Source organism: Anas acuta, chromosome W, assembly GCF_963932015.1.
Source record: "Anas acuta chromosome W, bAnaAcu1.1, whole genome shotgun sequence".
NCBI classification, from domain to species: domain Eukaryota; kingdom Metazoa; phylum Chordata; class Aves; order Anseriformes; family Anatidae; genus Anas; species Anas acuta.
Window position 1 is genome coordinate 28,133,940 of NC_089016.1, and position 20,460 is coordinate 28,154,399.

A 20,460-nucleotide genomic window follows, 5' to 3' on the forward strand; every position below is an offset into this window, starting at 1 on the left:
GCACCTGTATGTTCAGACTGGGGCACCGGAGGCGATCCAAGACAGTCCAAAGAGGCAGAGTTGCCACCAAAAGGATAAATAATCACCTTTTTTTTTCCAAAAAAATGATAACCTCGGACCTACACAATTATATCTGTCCAAAAAGAGGTTTCATAGACCAGTTTTGGGGCTCTGATATTCCACAAGTCGTCCAAGAGCTGTCAGAATATGCACAAGGCAGTATTAACCCTCTGCTGTCTAGCCAGAGTAAAATGGATTCATAGATTTAACAAGGAAAAGGAAGAGAAATCGCCAAGCACCTTTTGTCTCGACACAAAAAAAAAAGGTTTGGCAAATATTTGCAGCTCGAAAGGTGTTTTAATAAAAGTTTGCTGAAACTCCTCTACAAAGTTTTAATTTTTTTGATTTTAAATAACGTCTGCGTATCCTTCACGTCATCATCATAATTACACCGCAGAGAACATGCAGTATTAAAAAAAACACAGTGGGAAAAAAAAAATTAAAAATATATTTCTTGTATTTGCCAGTGAAATAAAATATTTTGAGTGTCACAGTGGAGAAGGGTCAAACCCAAATCAGTTACAAACACGCCTAGAAAAGGTTTTTAAAGGCAAGCCAGAGTGAGCTAAAATGTCAGAGTTAAGTGATCTTGGGAGTTAGACGTGAGTTTTCTTCTCAAAGGGTGAATTTTTGCTAGTTTCTCGTAAGGCCTTGACAGAGCGTCCTGTATCCTTTCTTGGTAAGCTCGCTCTTCTGCTAGGCCCAGCTCGTGTTCTTGCTTCTTCTCTTCTTCCTCAGCATCACGGGCCCGTTGCTGATGGGCAATCTGAGCCCTGAGCTGCTCCTGGTATTCTTTTGCTTCCTTCAGTTTTCTGGAAATGACAGGTAAATAGCTTATTTATGAAGTATTGGGTTAAAAAAAAATAAACAAATTTTTTTAATCTGTTATCATTCAACCTCAGACCAAAGGAAGGTTCAAAACTCGTCTTAGGAGTTGAGAGTTAACTTGTGTGACTACAAGCAAACTAATTGTTGTTCAGAGCACAAGTTCTGTTGTATATTACAAATTCTGTTGTATATTACAGAGCAGACCACAAAATTCGTGCTTAATGAGAAATAAAAGAGCAAGAAGCACCCCTTGCCATCAGCACGCCTTCTCCGCCCCTCGCAGTGGTAGAAAGAGGAGAAAATGCGTCAGGTTTCAGTCCTCCCCTAGCTCTGGCTCACTGCTGAAGCAGCTTTACGCCCAGTTTCCACTCCCTCCTTGCGAAGATAACAACGGGTTTCTGCCAACAGGCAAGGCAGGGCGCAGGCTCGTTGTGCTAACGCCGGAGGAAATGGCTGTCAGAAGGAATCACGCTTCCACTCTACCTCAAGATTCACACGTTGCTTCCACCATCCTCTGGAGCAGCGCTGGAAGCCTACCTACGTGCTCAGGAGTCGCTCAGATTCTTCAAAAACTAACAATTTAATCAAAATCTGCGCGACACAGCAGTTGTTGACCCACTGAACGCCCTCTTTGCTTAGTGGAACAGATTCAAAGTGAAGATTGGGATGTTTCCTGGCAGAGGGTGAGATATCTGCCACATCCAGGAGATGGTTATCAAGAAATTTATCAGTTAAAGCAAGAGATACTTGCTCTGGAAGGAGTTTACTCGGTCACGTCCCGTAAATGGGTGTGGAGAAAGGGCAGAAGTACAAAAAGGGAAAAGGAACGGGAGAAATAAAGCCCTCAGTGCTGGGTTTTGCACGACACCCAGAGGAACCTTGCGGCTACTGCGAAATGAAAACATTCCAGCCCCGAGGAACTGCAAGGTAAGGGGAAAACCCATGCAGCTGGGTGATGGGGTCTGGTGTTTTTGGTGTTTTGCTGGCTGACGCCACGATTGTTGAAGGGAGGAGTGTGGGTGGGGTTTAGCAATAAGCTGAGGAGGGTAAGCAACGACCTAACCTTTCATTAAGCCTTCCTCCTCGCGTCTCAGCGGCTCCGAACGTGAGGGGATGCGTTTGATAAACAGAAAAACGCAGTTGGGAACCCAGAGGCTGGATGTCTGATGGCAGAACCTCCATGAAGGGAGAAAAACCCTCCCCAGTGTTCCTACAAAGCTAATTATGAGAATTCTCCAACCCACAAACTTCAAAAAGGTTGATCTGCAATGCAACGAGCCAGCGGGCAGAAGGAAAAATACCTTGCATATTTTTCTTCCTCTATGCGTTTGAGTTCTGCGACGGCCTCAGCCAGTAACTTCTTCTCCTGAGCAAGCTCTTCCTGCTCCTTCGCGTTTCTCTGCACTGTAAAAAAAAAAAAAAAAAAAACACAAAAAGACTTTTAGAAGATAAAAGTCTAAAAAGTCTCAGCCTAAACAGCAAGCCTGAGATTTGTCCTTTCCAAGGAGGCACCCAAAAAATAGGAAGCTTCACATTCATGCAGTAAGTTTGGTGCAAAAGCAGCTGTTATCACTTACTCTTCTCCTCAATCTGTAGCTGTCTCGTATCCAGGACGTTTTTCAGGAGCTGCTCTCTAGCCTCCTTTTCCAACCGCGTTTGCTCAGCCTTCTTGGCCCAAACCTTCGCCCTCTCTTCCTCGAGGAGCTTGTCCACTTCTTTTTCTCGCTCTTTTTCCTCCTCCAGCTGCTGAGCTAGGTGCGCCCGGTAAGCCTGTTGCTCCTTGAGCAGCTCTTGCTGCAAACACACACACATTTGCAGATCTGAGTGCAAGAGTTTAAAGATACACTTCAAAAAAAGTGGAGAGAAGCAGTGGTTTGTGGCCCCTGTGGGAAGCAGGAGCCTCGAGCTGCGTTCCAAGCCCAGAAGAGCTGTGCAGAAATGTGTTTTCTGATCACAGAAAAAGTTTATAAAACATCCCTAACCCACGTGAGCTTCCAAATACCTCGTGCAGAGTAAGGAACACAGCTCCCTGCTCTGTCTTAGTTACTCTGAAGTCATTTTTCACCTCGAAGTTGGGCAATCTACTTGTTCTAAATGCAAAAAGTGAGACACATCCATGGTTTCGTAGCCTCCCCGAGATATTCCTATGGGAAATTTTGCATCTATATATCTAGCTAGTAATAAAACATCTAAAACTGTTTCTTGGCAGTCTAATAAACCAGAACGTGGCAAATATTTACTTTCCTCTGCAATTACAAATATTTAATAAATCAGGTCCGTGAGACAGACAAAATCTTCCCTAATCTCCCTTACATCCATGCAGCATAAGGACTAAAAACCTCACGTGGTTTATGCAGAAGGAAATCAGTGTGGAGGGGCAGGAAGCCAGGATTTGCTATAAACCCCCCAGTTTTCATCTTTGATGATTGCAAGACGGGATTTAAACAGATAATGGGGTTCTTTAGAGAAGCAGAGTGCTGGCAGGAAGAGAGAAAACAGGTTATGTGACAAAAGAATCGACTTGATCACAGAAAAGGTCTTGTGTCTGATCTCATTTACACTGTGTAGCTCCACAAAGAGCAACAAAATTAATCCAGGTGAGGTTTTGTTCCAAAACTTCACAATTCAAACCTGTAGCCCTTACTTTTCTCCTGGTTTTCTCCTCGGGGTCTTCCTCGGGTTTCCAAGGCGATTTTTCTAAGGTTTTCATCTCGAGGGCAAGCTCGCCTTCTTTTTCTTCATTAAGCCGCTTCCTCTTGTCCTCTGCTGCGCCGAGCAACATCTCCCTGCATTCCTTCTGCTTCTGTAATTTCTCCATTTGAAGTTTTTCGTTTTCAAGTTTCAGCAGCTGCTGCTGTTCTTCCTACAAAGGGAAAAAAAAGCCAGCTTGCAAAATCATTTCGTAACTTCAAGCAAAGCAACGGCTAGGATGAGTTTATTTGGAACACCAAAGAGCAAAGATAAATATTAAAAAACATTTATTTCTAAGAAGAAAGAATTTTGGAGTTAGTGTCGTCCATTAAAGGTGTTAGAACACGAACGTTTTACCACGTTGTTCCTTAGAATTCAGGATTTTCTCTTTAATTATCACAGGAATGCCTGACATCCACACTCCAAATACTTCAGGCAGAATACTTCAGAGAAATCTGTATCCCTGCAGCACGTTTAATCTATATCCAACTATTTAAACACAGCCACAACCACTACCCAGTAACAGAACCACGTGTTCCTCCCATTTCTGCGTGTTATCTGTTCAGAGCACATCTCTGTTGGGCATAAAGTAAGTAATTGCATCTTTTAATTATAATGTAATTAAATAACGGGCAGCTATTGAATTTTCCTGGCCTCAAATCATTCCACTTTATACGGGAAAGAACAGAAAAACGGACAATAAAGCTGAGTTCTTAAGAAAGAACCAATAAAAAATTAAAAATGTAGACTCAAGTTCTAACTTGTTAATGTGTATTCAAGATTATTTAGCTAAAAAAGTCCCAAAACAGCATCAATAAAGTAACTTAATCATGAATACTCGTGAATTATGCTAAGTTTACAAGCATAACTGTGCTTGAACAAGCTGTTAGCAGCACATGCCCATCATTAACTTAGCTACAGGTGTCCAAAACAAGGCCTCAGCTTTCTCAGAGGTATACGCTGCTTTTTCTTAACCTGTTTTTAAATATTATGGCTCCTTCAAAGCGTAAATAAATCTCCTAAAACGCATCAGAAAAAGCTTTTTGTTTTTTTTTCCAGAAATTAAACCACTTCACCAGAAATTTCTGTTCTTGATGGAGCTCAAGACAGCTGTCTTCAGGGGAAGCTACGAAGTCTCCTATTCTAACTTCTTTTTCTATTTCCGTTTCTTCTATTTTTTTCTCTCAAAAGGCCAGTTAAGTAGAAGTGGTTTTAGTTTCGGAGGATCTGGAAGTTCCTTAGAAGTCGTTACAAGAAAAGAGCTTTCTTCTGCATGATTTTAAATGAGTGAAACGTTGCAATCTAGCTTGGAATAAGAACTTTGATGTTTTACAACCAGGATTTTCAGAGCTTCCGATTCCTTCCTGTCATTATTTTTAAAAAAAGCAGTGGGATATTTATCTCGCCAACATCAGCTTTCGGTGCCCTGCACGACCAGTCAATTGCTACGCATAAATAGCTGCAAAATGAAGATGAAATTTGAAATAAATCATGAAGTCAATGCTAAATGCTGCTCCACCGAAGTCAGCTCAGCCACACTGCAAGCTCCCCCTGCAGGGGTTTGGCTGCCAGTGCTCACAGCTCTGTTGGATCGGAGCGCTGGGGAGGAGCAGTGGGAGAAGGGGCTGAGAATAAAAAAAGCTCCCCACCGTTTCCATCTCCCACAAAAGCTTTTAGAAGCTTTGAAGGCTAAAATCTACGACATGCTAGGTTTCAAAGGCCGTCTTTCCCTCTGTCAACAGGAACGCATTCGCCACGGCTCTGGCAAAGAGGCTTAGCATGACAGGAGAGCCTCAGATAGTAACGGAATCAGCGAAGATACAAATAAAGCGTGGATTAATTTCAACGTCTTGTAAGCCTAACGTGAAAAGGGACTTTCAAAGAGTACTGAATTGAGGATGATCTGGAAATTACCAGCAATCGAGCCTCTTCTTCCTTCAGCCGCTTCTCCTCCTCTTTGTGAGCGCTGAGCGCTGCTACCTGGGCGCCGAGGACGTCCAGGATTTCCCGATTCTGTTTGGATAATTTCTGCATATCCACCGCCTCTCGCCTTTCCTTAGCCAACCTGTCCTCCTTCCAAAGCTCTGCGAACATCTCCTCCTCCTCCTTCCGCTGTTTTTTCAGTTCCTCCTTCAGAGTTAGCTGGGCCAGCCGGTCCGTGCACAATTCCCTCTGATGCTGCTTCATCCGCTGCGTGCGGAGCTCATCGCATTGTTCTCTGGATGGCGACATAAATGATAAAAAAGGAAAAAGGAGGTGAGCGGGTTCGAAATAATAAGCAAATTTTGAGATCCACGATGGATGGAGGGCTCCAGCTCCTAACTACGCGGAAGACTGCAGCTCGGGATGCTGATTTCTCCACCTGGCCTGGCGCTGATTCCTTCTGAGTCAGAAAGAATAACTGACAACCAGATTTCGTGGAGATTTTGGCATTAAGGACTTGAAGAGCAGGCCCTGCATTGCTGTTTGTTTCAAAAAACCCACACATGCACAATATATATGCATATACTCACCGGATATTCCTTTGTACATACATTATATGTGCATATATAGAGTCAGAGCATGAATTATGTGGTTTTTTTTACGTGCACATGCATATTTTTAACGTATAAAACACACTTGTTCAAACATTTAGGTTGCTCTTCATTCAAATAAAGCCCTAGACTGGTTTATTAGTCGCTTGAAAGCTCAGTCCCAATCTGAAAACTATTTAAGAGCAGAAATTTAGGTTACACTGTTAACCAAGAACCACTCGAATTGCATTAAATCTGAAGTTTTGTGGGATATTTCGTAGAAGCTGCAAGAAAAGAAACGACCAAACTAAATTTAACATGAACAAACATTTTTTAAAATGTGGTTTTAAACCCATTTTAAACCCATTTTGTGTTTTTAATGTGTTTTTAAACCCCTTTAATGTGTTTTTCAAACCATTTTCAAACCAGGACATATTTTTAACCCTGGGATCCTTCCTCTGACTCCCAGGTAGTCGTTAATGGTGATTACGGCCTACAGGACTAATTGGGATTCATGAAAAATGTTTTTCAACTGTTCTGAGGAAAAACATTGCCATAATTAAGATTGGAAACACACCGTTAGAAAGAACTGTGTTACCTGAACGCAACGGGTTCAAAGTTCTCTCAGCAGTGAAAGGATAAAGAACGATTTCTTCTTTTTCACCTTTCTAAACTCATCTGAATTTAATTGAATTCTCGGAGGAGAAGAGAAGTTCAATCAAACCTTGGCACGGGTCGAGTTTTACTACGAAATCCCTCTGTAATTGCGCGATTTCATCAAAAGAAATTCCTTTCGAGCAGCTTTGAGAGCGACGTATAAACATCTGCTCTCCCAGATGGCTGCTTTGCTTCCTCACTTTGCTACCCTAAGCTTCTTAACGTCCCAATTTTGCCCGCCTGGAGCCGCTTCCCAAAGACAGAAGCTGCGTTTGTTCCCCACCCCTCCCAGTTATTTATTCATTTTATGGCTGTTGTATTAAGTTGCTGTGATAACAACATCCTCTGCATGAATACTTCTGATGTTACCACAAAAAAAAAGGAGGTGATGGAGTTTTTATGCCAGTGTTAAGATGTTGCAGGTTGGTTTTTGTTAAAGATACCAACGTGGGGCAGAGAAAAGCCCGCTCAAGCCCACGATGAAACGCTCCACCCTTTCCCACAAGGTTCGACGTTCAGTTTTGCACAGGAAAAGGGCAGGCTCACATCAGGTTCCCTATTTATCTGGCACCTAAGAACACCAGCAACAAGTGGCACCACAAATAGAGCAGATTTCGGTCACAGCTGGCACACAAGGACCCAGTTTTTAGGTGAAAAAAACAAAAAAGCAGGTGCTGCAGATTTCCCTACCACTGTGGGAGACTTAGAAGCGACGTTTCAAATGATTCCGCTTACATTAACGCGATTTTCATCCGTCAACTGAACAGATTTCCAAGAATTGAACAAGTCAGATGGGATGCCAAGGCCTCGGGACCTGAGGAACACCTACAAATCTCAACGACTTCAAAGGTCGTTGCCAAATTTGGCATCCAGGAGGATTGGGCAGGGAATTTCAGGTTGCACTACAGCTTTATTCTGGAAAAGCGGGCAATAAATAAAGCCAGCAGCCTTGGGCAACCCTAACTCCCCAAGGGCTTTCCATATATGAGCTGAAGAAGCAGGATTTAGGCCAAATAAATCTTCCAGGAACTCTTTCCATAACACTGAGCTAAAACTCTACCCAAGAACTACAAAAACATCCAATTTGGCAGGGGATTCTCACACAGGACAAGGATTTCTGTACTTTCTGTCACCTTCTTGTTAAATCACCTTTTAGGATTTCCTTCCCCCAACTCTGTTTTATGTTGTTCTGGACCCACCTGAATTGTTGCTCCCGTTTTTCAGCCACCAGCTGCTGCCTTTCTTTCTCCCTCTCCTCCCGCAATAATTTCGCTCGCTCCCTCATTTTTGCTTGCCTCTCCAGCAGGGTTTCTTCAAACGCCTCCATCTCAGCAAAGTATTTATTTTCCTCGGCCTCCAGAAGCTCGCGAAGCCTGAAGTGAAGAAAACACTCGAATAAAAACCAGAATAATTTATCTGTTGTGACAGGACGAGAGAAAATCGGCACGAATTCAAACGCGAAATTCCACCTCTACAAAAAGGGGGAAGTTTTTTATGGCGAGGATGGCCCCAAACCGCAACGGGCTGCCCCGAAATTTCGTGCCTGGAGCTAACCAAAGCCCGGCAGGGGACGCGGTGCTGAGCAGCCCGCGCTAGGTGGCCCCGCTGAGCAGGGCCAGAAGATCTCAGCGGCTTCCTCGCAGCTCACAGCCGCTTACTATAAAAAGAATAACGGAGAAAACTTCTTTCCGAAGCTATGCACAGCGCAGTGCTGTTGTGGTTTTGGTTTTTAGGGTTTTGTTGTTGTGAATTGTACTGGTGACAAGAGCCCAAAAGCTCCTCTTCGTTTTATGTTGCTTAATAACACAGACCACGCCATAACACCTGAGGTAACGTCTAAAATCAAGCCCTACCGAGTGTTTTTCCCCCCATAATCACCCCTCTAAGCAGAGAGTTAAGTGGAAAACAGCCGGGCAGACACAGATTTTGGCTCATTCCTTGCTACCTCTCTCTTCTGTCATCAATCCCTGCCTGACACTCCTGCATCGCTGCCTCGACCTTTCTCTGCACGGCTCTGTGCAGCCATTTCTGCTCGTTGCGCTGCTGCCACTCGTGGACGCTGCGGCAGCGGTTGTAGAGCTTGAGGAGAGCGGCGTATTCCAGGAGCTCCTCTTCTCTGTCTTTGCGGGCCAAGACAAAATTGTCATTTCTTCGCTCTTTAGGAGGCCTGGCTCTCTGTAACAGAAAGAATGGCAGCGATGAAATTACAACTTTTTTATTTTTTTTTAATTTAATTGGGGTACGTAGAGAGCAATAAGGTCACCCCTGAGCCTCCTCTTCTCCAGGCTGAACAAGCCCAGCTCCCTCAGCCACTCCTTGTAGGACTTGTTCTCCAGACCCCTCTCTCTGGACTCTTTCGAGCACCTCGATGTCCTTCTTGTAGCGAGGGGCCCAAAACTGAACACAGTACTCGAGGTGCGGCCTCACCAGAGCCGAGTACAGGGGGACGATCACCTCCCTAGCCCTGCTGGTCACAGTGTTTCTGATACAAGCCAGGATGCCATTGGCCTTCTTGGCCACCTGAGCACACTGCTCGCTCTTATTTAGCCAAAAACGGGCACAAGAGCATCACGAAAGGCCTCGAGGAGCTCCGAGCTGCCCGTTTACCCACCTCACAGCTTAAACCTCAACCCGTCCACCTCAGCTGTCACCCCCTGACGGCCTCACCCCCCTCCGACCTGGCCACACGCCCTCAGCCCGGGCTCGGCCCCGCCTCCTGCTGGCCCCACGACCAACCCCAACACCAAGAGGCACCCGTTTGGAGCCTCCAAGCCCTGTGGCGGCTCCCGGCCGCTCACCATGGCCACAGAGTGCGGGCAGGGCCCCAGCACCTCCCGCCGCCACCCCGGGCCCCTCCGCGCCGTCATGGCCGCCGCCGCCTCTCCCGTTGCTATGGTGAAGCGGAAGTGACGTCACGACGCAAGGGACGCTCAGGGCGGGCGGGAACCCCACAGGGGGTGCGCATGCGCAGTGCGCTCCCGCCGCCTGAGGGGGCACAAAATGGCGGCTGGGGGTGGGGGTGTCGTCATGTCGCGATGTCGCCTGTCGCCACGACACGTCGCCGGTTGGGGGCTTTTCGGCGAGAATGCGGCTCCTGAGAGGGGGTGGGGGTGGTGCGCGGCTCTCGGCAGCGCCTCAGGAGCTGCGGTCGCTTCAGGTTCGCTGCCCGCAGTGAACTCGCCCCGGGACAGGGCTGCTGCCAAGAGCTTCGCTTCCCTCCAGATAATCGGGACCGGGCTGATAAAACATTGAAAAAATGATCTGAAGGCAGAAAGGAATCTTCAGTGTTTGGTTTGGTAGAGATTTGCGCTATCAGCCGAATCTGACTGACTCCTGGAGGCGTTTGGGAAAGAAAAACAACTTCAGTGAACAGTGCTGCTTTTTTTGTTTGTTTGTTTGTTTGTTTGTTTTCCCCTGAGGTGAAAATGAGAGGGCTGAATTTCTTGCTACGCTGTAGTGTTGATTAATATTTGTGGGAAAAGTAAGTAGGAAATGCCTTAGTCAGCACTTAACACACAAAAAAATCAATTTTATGTATAATACAGTAGAGAAATGTGCAGCATTTCACCTCTTTTAAATTTTTAAACAAACACTGGAGCTGCAGAGCCTCCAATCCCACTATTAATTCTTTCTTTAAGCCCCTCCACCACCTGTAAAAAAAGATTTATTCCTAATTTTAGCGTTAAGGCATGGGTAGTTCGTGATTTTATTCTTATTTTACGTTAACGTTTGATGAGAAATCAGATTGTTTTTAGCTCCCATGCCAAAGGGGGTCCTGGTCACTGCATATTCCAGGGTTTCCCCATGGGGTGGACATATATAGGATATATATAGCATATATTCTGTCTTTTATTTGTTGGCTTGGGTCCCTGAGGGAGTGTTGTAACTGCCTGCTCCGGGGTTGTGTAAACAGTTTGGGGGCTTTTTTCTGTTCCAGCAGGAGCCACCCCCTTTTGTAATCTGACTGGCACTGTCAGAACGCCTTTATGGGGTCAGGGCAGTCACTTTAATGGGTTAGTCCTAACTAAACATTAAAATTCCTTATATCTACGCAAGCCCTGAAGCAAAAGGGGATCTTGTGGGGACTTTCTGGGTGGCCAAGTTCCCATTGGGCAGAAATGCAGCCAAAAATGTTATAAATCCTGTAAAGAGTAGATCACAGGAGACGTTCTGGTCCTAAAACCTGCTAGTTTTTAATCCAGACCCCGCAGCACAGCACCAACTCTTGTCAAAGGCACTGAAGAGGAATCCTCCTTGCTGAAACACCTCTCGCTGAGAACTTTACAAGAAAATAAAAACATTTTACACTCGGCGAGGGGCGGGTAGGGCAGCACCACGTGGCAGTTACTCGGCAAACGGGATTCTGGTTTTAACCGGCACCTTTTTGTGCCAGGAGAGAAAACCCACTCACAATCCTCCCCATTTCTGAATTCCCCTGGCTTTTCCTCGCTGATCACACTCCAGACCGTCTCCAGTTCCTCCGGTCACGCTTCCTTTTAATCCCTCCTGCCAGAGCTTCCAGGCAATCTTCGAAATAACGTGCTCAAAAAAATCCTAACTCCTTTTTTTATTATTTTTTTTAAGGTCTCTCAGGTTCCTTTATTAATTTCCCGGAGGGATTTGCTGATCGCTCCCATCCACATGATCGTGTGAGTCAGAGACAGGAGACACAACCACACCGAGCACGAGCAGCAGAGATCAGAACTTTTACTAGCACGTGGTTCAGGAGCAAGTTTAAAATCAAACCTTTTTTTAGTCCCAAACTACCAAACTGTGAAGTTTTGCTGGTTGTAATTTCTGCAGCCCATGAGTTCTGCAGATGTTCAATCGTGCAGCTGTAATTAGTGTCAGTTCTCATAATTATTCAGGGATATCTTTCCTAAAACGCTTGTTTCTTTCCCAGATCTGCCTCCCCTTGGAATCACACAGGACCTAGGACAGGTCTAGGACAATTTCCCTAGTGTAAAAAGGAGAAAATGTCATTTTTTATTGTTGAAAAAATACTGTTTTTTTTTTAAAAAATCTACTGGGACAAGATTTGAGCCTTTAACCCAGCTGAAATATTTAAATAATATTTAAATAATTTAAATAATAAAGAGGAACCGAAAATAAATTTGAGTTGTGGGACTTTTTGCTAATTCAGCGATCATCCAAAGGTTCCTTCCCTGTAGCTAACAAGTTCTCTTCTCCGCATTTTCCTCCTCGATGCTTTTTACGTGAAGGTTTTCCAGAGATTGAGCTGTTTTAGTGGATTTGAGAGAGAAGATCACACGCTTCTTTTGCATCATCCTCACATGCCAAGCGCAGGAAACTGCCCCCAGCCGCCCCCGTTGCGACAGGCAGTGTGACTTTTGCACCGCCGGTCACCAAAATGTCACTCGTAATCTGGTGGCTGGCATGAGAAGAAATGCTGAGGAAAGATTAGATAAAAGTGGAGCAGGAGAAAAGGGCAGGTTCCACTAAGATGGGTTAAGGCGGTGATGGTCCTGTGAAGTGTGATGGGCTTTGTGCTAGAAGATTGAAAAAGTTGTTTGCAGGGGTGGCAGGGCTGTTTGGTGAGGGGTTTGGAGAGTTCGGAGTGAAAAGGGGTGGATATAGGATCAAGGAGAGGAGAAAAAAAAATAAAAGAATAAAGTAAAAACAAAAAGCAAAGCAAAGAAAAGAAAATTAAAAGAAAATAAAAGAGAAAGAAGAAAAGAACAGAAAAGAGAAAAGAAATGGAAAGAGAAGAGGAGGAAAATAAAAGAAAAAAGAGAAGAGAAGAAAAAAGAAAATAAAAAAAAGAAAAGGAAAGGAAGGGGAAAGGAAAGGAAAAAGAATAAGAAAGGAAAAAGAAAAAAGAAGAAAAAAGAAAAAAAAGAAGAAAGGGAAGGAAAGGAAAGGGAAAAGAAAGGAAAAAAAAAAGGAAAGGGAAAAGAAAATAGGAAAAGAAAGGAAAAAGAAAATAGGAAAAGAAAGGAAAGGATAAAAGAAAAAAGAAGAAAGGAAAGGAAAGGGAAAAGAAATGAAAAAAAAAGGAAAGGAAAAAGAAAATAGGAAAAGAAAGGAAAGGAAAAAGAAAAAAGAATAGGAAAAGAAAGGAAAGGAAAGGATAAAAGGGTAAGGGCTTGGAAATTGCAACTGAATTACCTTCAGCTCCTGAAAAACAACATCAAAGAGCCCATGGAGTAGGTAATGAGAAAATCATTTGTAAGCAACTAGAAGGAAATAGGGAGAGGAGTACCAGGCACGTAGATTTGACAAGGACAAACGGTTTTACTCTCATCTCATTTCCTTCTGCGATGGGTAACAGGCCCTGGGGGGAAAGAAACAATAAATATCAACTGATAAAGCTTTTAACACGGTGATTTTAGGACTGATCCGGTGGAGGATGGTCCAGAACCTGTCTGAGGTGGTTACCTGAGAAGTTATCCTTGTATCCAAATTACTTTCCAGCCCACCTTTAATACAAAATTGATTTTAATAACATTTTGCTCCAATACAAACAGCATACGTGCCGTAACATCTTGATTAACACTATTTAATTTCTCGTTGTTAAATATCTTTAGATCTTTTTATTCTTTAATAAAATAGAAGACAACAAGCAACCAAAAAGGACACTATGAAGATATTAAACAAAGTTTTGGACTGGCTGGCTGGTGAGGTTGTTTCTTTGGTCGTTTTTTTTATTCCTCTACATTTCACTTCAAGTGCATTTTGCCCTTTTCCCTTCAAAATTTGCCCTTTTGTTCTAATTTGAAATATTTTCCCCGGATTAGCGGTCATTACCACAGATCGTTAACAAGCTAAAAGTTTTCCAGGCCGTTTCTTGTCTTTATTAAGACCTCAGCTGGCCACACTGCAAGGACGAGAAACAGATGATTTTGTAGTTTGTTTTTGAGGAAGAAAAAATCCATATTTACAGACTTTATTAATACTTACTGCTCTAATAGAAATTCTAACGTGGCAGCGATGGGTATGGTCACCCGTGGGGTCTGTCAGTGCAGATGTGGGTCCTTCTGCCAATGTTTTATCTGGGATAGACTTCTAGGCTAAGAGCAGATTGTCTATGATTCCTGCTCGAGCACCAGTCCAGAAACAAACCCTACAAAACCGATATTCCCAAAGGAAAGAGGTTAATGACTATTTTGCCAAGGAGTTTGCCACCACTGTGTGCTGCAGCCAAGCACTTTGTCATCTTCAGGCTGCCACACGTCCTCTTTACAAAACAAATGCCTGCCTCGCCAACTTACACATTAAAACTTTTTACTTTAAACACTTTAAACTTTTCTTTTTAATACCGTGAAGCAGGGAAGATGGAAAAAGAAAACTTTTCTGCCCTCTGCAGCCACCACACTCGAAACCTCAGCCCTCTGCAGCCGCCCAACTCGAAGCCCGTCCCCGTTTGGCCGCCCAGCCTGGCCTTTTAGACACTCTATTATCTCTCCAAAGCCACACCGTGGCTGTCCCCAAACTTTTTGGGGTGTGGGACCGAGGGAAAAGCCCAGCCCCGGGTCCACCCCATCCGTCCCCTCAGGGCAGGGCTCCGCCGCCTCAGCGCAGCCAGGGCGGGCTCAGAGGCTCGCTGCCGCCCCGCTCTCAGAGGCTCCCGGCCGGTCGTGGCCATGGACTGCGGCGTGATCACCTCCAAAACCGTCTTGCTGCTGCTCAGCCTCGCCTTTTGGGTGAGCAGGGGGGCGGCGGGAGGGCTCCGACCCTAAATTTTTGGGGGCGAACCGGGTTTGGGGCGGGGAGCCGGGACCGGAGCCCTCAGCGCCTCACGCCTGGCGGCCGCTTAGCTGCGCGGGGGGGAGGGGGGGGGGGAGGTTGTTTTTAAGTTTATGAGGGAAAAAAAGCGCTGTCGGAGCCTGTGTTTTCTTCAGTGGTCTTAATCGAACGTTATTTTGTGGAAAAAAAAGCAGGTTTTAAGTTAATTTAGTGATTGCAGACCGTTTGTGGGGGATCATCCGGGGGCTGCTGCCAAGTAGTCTGGTGAGGAGGGCTTTCTTTCAGGGAGCAAAATGCCTTAAACTGGGATTATTGTAGAAAAACCGCAGCTGGGAACCTGGTTATAGTCACCTTTTTCCAGTCATGTCCTATAGGACAGCCTCACCAACCCACAGGGGGACGTAATCCCTGGCCTCATAGGTTTTGGGACACATCAGGTGCCTACGACACCCCTTCACCAGCCAGGGGGTTTCAGGCTGGGACAGCGAGGAAGAATTACAGAGAAGAACAAGAAATCCCATAAAGAGAAGAACAAGAAGTCCCGCAGAGAGAGATGCAAGGGTAAAAATAAAAAAAGGAAATGGAAACATTGAGTTAAACCCCTGAGTTTTCACGGGGTGTTGTGTCCTGGGTTGTAAAGACCTCCCACTGCCGTGCTGAGCCGTGTTGATTGCCGTGCTCTCACAGGGCTTGTTCATCTTGTGGTGGTTTTCTGAAATACCCGCAGAGAAACCCGGAGACTCCTCGCCGTGTGCATGTGGAAATTCCCCCGGCTTCAGCTCGTGTGGCTCACGTACACCCCGGCTTTGCATCACTGCTGGGACTCGGGGTTTTCTCATCAAACAACAGCCTTTTGTCCGTCTAGAAGTGTCTCTCTACCTTCCCTGCCACCCTCGAGGAACTCTTTGCTCATGATTGAAGCCATTAGGTCATTTGGCTCCGCAGACCGTCCATAATTACTCCCCTGCCTCTGAATTTGGGGTGACCCTTGCCAGCCCTTTGTTTGTTTTCCTAGGAAGAGCAGTGCAGCCCCAAAAGCCCGTGGCATTTATGCACTGCAGCACCCATTAACGTGGGGTAATTACATTCCTGCCAGCAGAACCTGGAATTCAGGTTTTGAAGAGGGTGGGGAAGAAGGAGGAACCGACTTCGGTGCCCTTTCCGAACGTCTTTATTTCTTTATAACACTTGGGTTTCTACCAGCACGGAGGCTGCGGATCCTTAGCAAAACACAAGATCTGCTCCGACGCTCCCCGAGGCTGCCACGCATCCTCGCGGGTTCTGGAGCAGCTCCGAAATGCAGCCGGGTCTCAGCCAGGCGACGGCTCCGTGCCTGTGATTTCAGCATTAAAACTGCGTTTTGGGACAGATGAGCGGGATCTGCTCTGTTACAAGACATTTTCCCAGTGCTTTGGGATTAGCTGGGCTGCCTCAATTCTTTGCCACTCGGTTCGCAGCTCGGCAGGTGAAAGCAGCAGGAGCCAGGAGCGGAGTAGCGAGGAAACAGGGCGGTCCTGCAGGCAAATATTGAACTAGAGGGTGCGAAATCCGGAGAAAACAGCCTTGGCAGCGGCTGCTGAGCCATCCGTGCACCTCCAGCTGCCTTGAAACGAGGGGAGAAACAACCCAAATCCTGGGATTTTCCTCTCCCAAGGATAAAAACATCCTCCGGACGTGCCATGATTCTGCTTAGCAGCACGCTGGCCCCGGGGCGGCGGGCTTCTATGACCTCGTGCGGCTCCAGCGTGTTCCGTGGGGACCGGGAGCGCTCGTTGCCCCCGTGGCCGCTTGGTGGGCGCGCTGGCAGGGCCGCCGGCCATCCCAGGAGGTCCTGAATCCCTCGAGCGTGGCAGTAATCGATCCGTCGGTCAGGAAAATGAGTACTGTAAGTGTGAAAACGCAGGGAAAGAGTCTGCGCGAGGTGGGTTTAGGTTTGCGAGCTGAGGGATGCTCGGAGGAGCCTCTAAAAACACCCACGAAACTCCCAACCTCGGTTCCTAAAGCCTGGATGATGCCCTGGCTGGCTTTGTCTCGGTGTGGGGTGTGTGCGAGCCTGAGCTTCCTTTAAGACCGGTTTTTACCCCAAATCTTTTAGTTTTACCTCGTTTCGCTGCCTGGCTGCGTTTCATCTCCGACCAGAAGGTTTTCCTCCAGGAGGGGACGAGCTGAAGGCAGTTTTTTAGGGCAGTCGCTGAGCCTTTTGGTGCTTCGTCTGCAGCTAAAAGCCTCAAACAAAACAAAACAACCCTGTGGTGATAAATTCTCCCTCCTTTGGGTTAAAGTTTTGATGTGTAGCAAGTCTCAGATGCACACACATTTTTTCTGGATCTGCACATCGCAGTCGTTAACTTCTGAAGCTGAAAACTCGCTAAATCAATTAAATCCCTGCTGCTAATTTCTTGCGTTGCCTTTCAGGCGGCGGCGGCTGGCCTCAGCTATGTCGGGGGCTACGTGATGAACACCTACAGGAGCTACGACAACTTCCTGCAGGACAAGTACGCGCTGCTGCCCGCCGTCATCATCCTCTGCGTGGCGGCCGTGATGTTCATCATCGGGCTGCTCGGCTGCTGCGCCACCTTCCGGGAATCTCGGGTTGGCCTGGGGCTGGTGAGTGCGGGGCCAGAAAAAAAAAAATAAAAGCCAGAAAAAAAAAAAAAAAGAGAAAGGTTCAAGAACAGCCTGCCGAAACCCCACGCAATGATCTGGGTGTCCTAGAACTCTTCTCACAAGTCATAAAGCAACGTGGTGCGAGTGTGCAAATGAATTCAGGTGCTGTGGACCTCCTCCTTATCCCCGTCTCTCTTTTAATTCCAGTTCTTGGCCATTATCCTCATTATCTTCATCGCAGAGGTTTCCGCTTTCGTCCTGGCGTTTGTTTACAGGGAGAAGGTAAGCAAAGAATTCGCATCTCAGTGCTAACATAAAGCTAAAGGCCAGAACTTGTGTTGTTAGAGACCTCCACTATATCCATTTTTCTCACTTTTTAATTTTTTTTTTTCCTTTTTTTCTGACTTTTAGGGATACAGATCCAAATTCTGACCTTAAATCTGTCTTTTTTTTTTTTTTTTCCCTTTCTAAACAGGTAAAAAGCGACGTTCAAGGCACGATGCGCGCAGTCTTCGACAAGTACGATGGGAAAAACTCAGAGTCTGCTGTGATGGATTACTTGCAAGAAAATGTAAGAAAGCCTTTAAAGTCTCCCGAGGGCTGTGTAGGAAAGAACGATTTGAGGAATTGGGGCTGGGGAAGAGGAATTCATCAGATCAGGTCTCCAAGCATTTAGATCAAAGGGGTGTCTTGTCTTTGGCAGCTTCACTGCTGTGGGGTGAAGAACTACAGCGACTGGACAACCACGCAGTGGTTTAATTCCACCGGGAACAACAGCGTCCCCCTGAGCTGCTGCAAGCAAAATCTGAAGAACTGCACGGGGAGCCTGGAGCAGCCGCAGGAACTCAACACGCAGGTGAGGATAAAGGGCCTAGCTGCTCATTTCCACGTCCCGCTGCCTTTAAAGGGTCAGGGAGAAAAAAAACCCGTCCAGCTGAATTGTCTTTGATTTGTTTTCGGTTTTCTCTTCCACGCCAGGGCTGTTCAGGGGAGCTGGAGGCCGGGCTGCAGAGTGTCATCAGCTACGCTATGCTTGTAATCCTGGGCTTTGCCATTGTGAAGGTAAAGCTTTCCATCTCTTTCTCCGTGGAAAATAATAATTTCCTCTTTGAGCTCAGAGCTTTTTTTTCCACAGTGTCCCACTAGCCTAAAATAAACACAGTTTTTTGTTCCTCGCTGGTTTTCTGCCAACTCTTTTGCATTTCATTTGCATGACAAAAAGGGGAGAGATCCAAAAAGTAGTTTTAAACAGCAAGGAAATGAATAATCTGTCTTGGTCCTGTAGTAGCAAGTACAAAAAGCTAGGTGTGCTAAAAGGCCTAGATCTAGCATTTGTTCAAATTTGTTGAAAAAACAACTTCTCTGTATTTAACTGGGATTTTTAAACCCCTCAGTGAAGTTTGTTTTAGGTACAAGTCAACGAATAGGAACATGACAAGGAATGAAACCAGCCAGGCTATTTATGGAATAACAACACTGAATTAAATGAAACGTGAAAGCAAATCATGTAGGGGATGAAAACTGGATTTGAAAAGCACTGATATAAAACTTAAAACATCCTTAAATTGCTCAGGGAGGAATCTCCCATCATTTCCCTTCCCTCAATGAAATGCTCAGTTGTGCACTCTGTTACAGGTCCCATTTTAATTTATCTAGGATGAATCTTTCATTTCCTTATTTTATATGCTTAAAAAATGTACAGAACTTCTAAATCCAGAAAAATCTGGTGTTTTCACTGAATTTTTTCCTGGATTAACATAACTAAGAATTAATGTTGATGTATAAATTAATGGGGAAAAAAAAAAAAAAAGAGGAAAAAGTTGAACTGAAACTATTATTGAAAAGTGATAGGCAAAAATAAAAAAATAAAATATTTTCCATAGATTTATTTTCATTTTTTAAATATTTTTTAATATGAACAGAATGTCCTTGCTATGATGAAAAATTAACATAAACATTGGATCCGAAAAGTTAAATAAAATGCAGCATAACTCAATTTCTTGTGTTTTTCCTCTTTTTCAGTTCTTTGGCATGCTGAGCGTCTGCGTGCTTACTTGCAAGCGAGAAGACAGCGGATACCAGCCTCTTTACTCGGGGGTGTTCGCTTAATAAAATGCAAAGATCACTCTTCTTTTGCTTCCTGATGATACAATAGCTTTGTAAAGATGAACGCTAACGGACAATTTCTTGACCTTGTCAAATGTTTGACTTTATTTACATGAAACGGAAGGAACATTTTGTACTGATTGGGAAAAGTTTCTTGTGGGTGATGTGAAATGGCAATTCCGATACTCGTTACCCTACGGTAACTTAACCCTGGTCGCACGTACCACAGCTTTCTGTAAGGTTCTTGTGGATTTTGGGTTAGGTAGCACCAGATGGCGAAGGGGCTCCAGAAAGAAGCCTACTTCTCCAGTTCTTTCCCTCAAAACAAGCAGCAGAAATGTTATTTTTAATCACTAAACTGACTGAGACTGCAGGAGCGGATTCAGTTGTCTGCGAAAACACCAGATCGTTCCCCTGATGTGCTTAAGAAACAGCTGGATGCAAGGTTCAAATATTCTTCATAAGCATGGGGAGATGGAATGTGTTTTCTCTCTGTCTGATGGTTCAATTTTTTCTCCTTGTCATGGTCATGTGTTGAAACTCAGTTTACTGCGGGGGTTGTTAGAGTGAGACAAACACTGTGAAGTCCGGAACAGAAATCTGAGTTGTCTGGTGAAGCAGCTAGCAAATGTGAACAACCCCAGGCCAGGAGGTAATGCGTGTTTGGGACATGTCTTCTTTTGATTCATTTTGTCTTTTTGGTTTTAATTTGACAATAAAAATTGCTTATGAAGCAGTTTTTTTTTTTTTTTCCCTTTTCTTTTCTGCTTTTGCATTTATGCTTTGTCTACCCAAAGACAGACCGTGTCTCTTTGCAAGAGTGATGCAGGTGAATTCAGGAGTTGGAGCAAACTCTGGATCAGCGTGGTTATGCAGAAAAGATGACTGGAAGGGCTACTGCGGAGTTCTCTGTGTGACTGAACACATCTGGCTGCTTTTCACAGCTAAAAATATTAATATAAAACTTTCTCGTACCCTGTTAGTTCACCAAGCAATGTTGTTAACCTGTTTGTTGTTTGAAACTGATTTCTTTCTCTTTGAAGGTCTGGTGAATGTGGTCCTGTCTTGGATTGCACCACTTCTTTACAAATGGCCCTTCTTTAACACGTCTGTGTGCTAATCCATGTCTTGGTGCTTTAGGGTTTTTAGATGATGCAGGGAGGGAGAAAACTGAGCTATTCTTGGGTAGGGAATTGTGGAAAAGGAACAGCATATTTGGATATTTGCTCTTTGGAGAGATGAGCAGTCTATTCGGAGCAGCAAACCTTTATATCTGTAGCTATTTAGAAAA

General features: G+C 45.1%; 2 protein-coding genes and 2 long non-coding RNA genes across 6 annotated transcripts; 3 read left to right on the plus strand and 1 right to left on the minus strand.

The window, feature by feature from the left end:
* Nucleotides 1-499: 499 nt before the first annotated feature.
* Nucleotides 500-9,668, minus strand: CFAP53 (cilia and flagella associated protein 53). Its single transcript, XM_068664869.1, has 8 exons — nt 9,548-9,668; nt 8,695-8,924; nt 7,949-8,122; nt 5,494-5,797; nt 3,533-3,751; nt 2,466-2,682; nt 2,190-2,292; nt 500-872 (listed from the first exon to the last, which is right to left on the minus strand). Exons 1-8 carry the CDS (start codon nt 9,614-9,616, stop codon nt 626-628), a joined length of 1,563 nt encoding a protein of 520 aa, XP_068520970.1. The 5' UTR covers nt 9,617-9,668; the 3' UTR covers nt 500-625.
* Nucleotides 1,222-5,499, plus strand: LOC137846764 (uncharacterized). 2 transcript variants are annotated; one of them, XR_011090636.1, is made up of 3 exons: nt 1,222-1,815; nt 1,983-4,168; nt 4,771-5,499. It is a non-coding gene; the product is annotated as an uncharacterized lncRNA (long non-coding RNA). The 2 variants fall into 2 exon arrangements; XR_011090637.1 differs by having other exon boundaries at nt 1,983-2,430.
* Nucleotides 9,669-9,722: 54 nt separating the features above from the next.
* Nucleotides 9,723-11,760, plus strand: LOC137846763 (uncharacterized). Of its 2 annotated transcripts, none has more exons than XR_011090634.1 (2): nt 9,723-9,906; nt 11,334-11,760. It is a non-coding gene; the product is annotated as an uncharacterized lncRNA (long non-coding RNA). The 2 variants fall into 2 exon arrangements; XR_011090635.1 differs by having other exon boundaries at nt 9,764-10,230.
* Nucleotides 11,761-14,141: 2,381 nt separating this feature from the next.
* Nucleotides 14,142-19,907, plus strand: LOC137846954 (tetraspanin-36-like). Its single transcript, XM_068665063.1, has 7 exons — nt 14,142-14,413; nt 16,872-17,063; nt 17,271-17,345; nt 17,539-17,634; nt 17,767-17,919; nt 18,042-18,125; nt 19,086-19,907. The coding sequence occupies exons 1-7, from the start codon at nt 14,354-14,356 to the stop codon at nt 19,170-19,172; spliced, it is 747 nt and encodes a 248-aa protein (XP_068521164.1). The 5' UTR covers nt 14,142-14,353; the 3' UTR covers nt 19,173-19,907.
* The last annotated feature ends 553 nt before the right edge of the window (nt 19,908-20,460 follow it).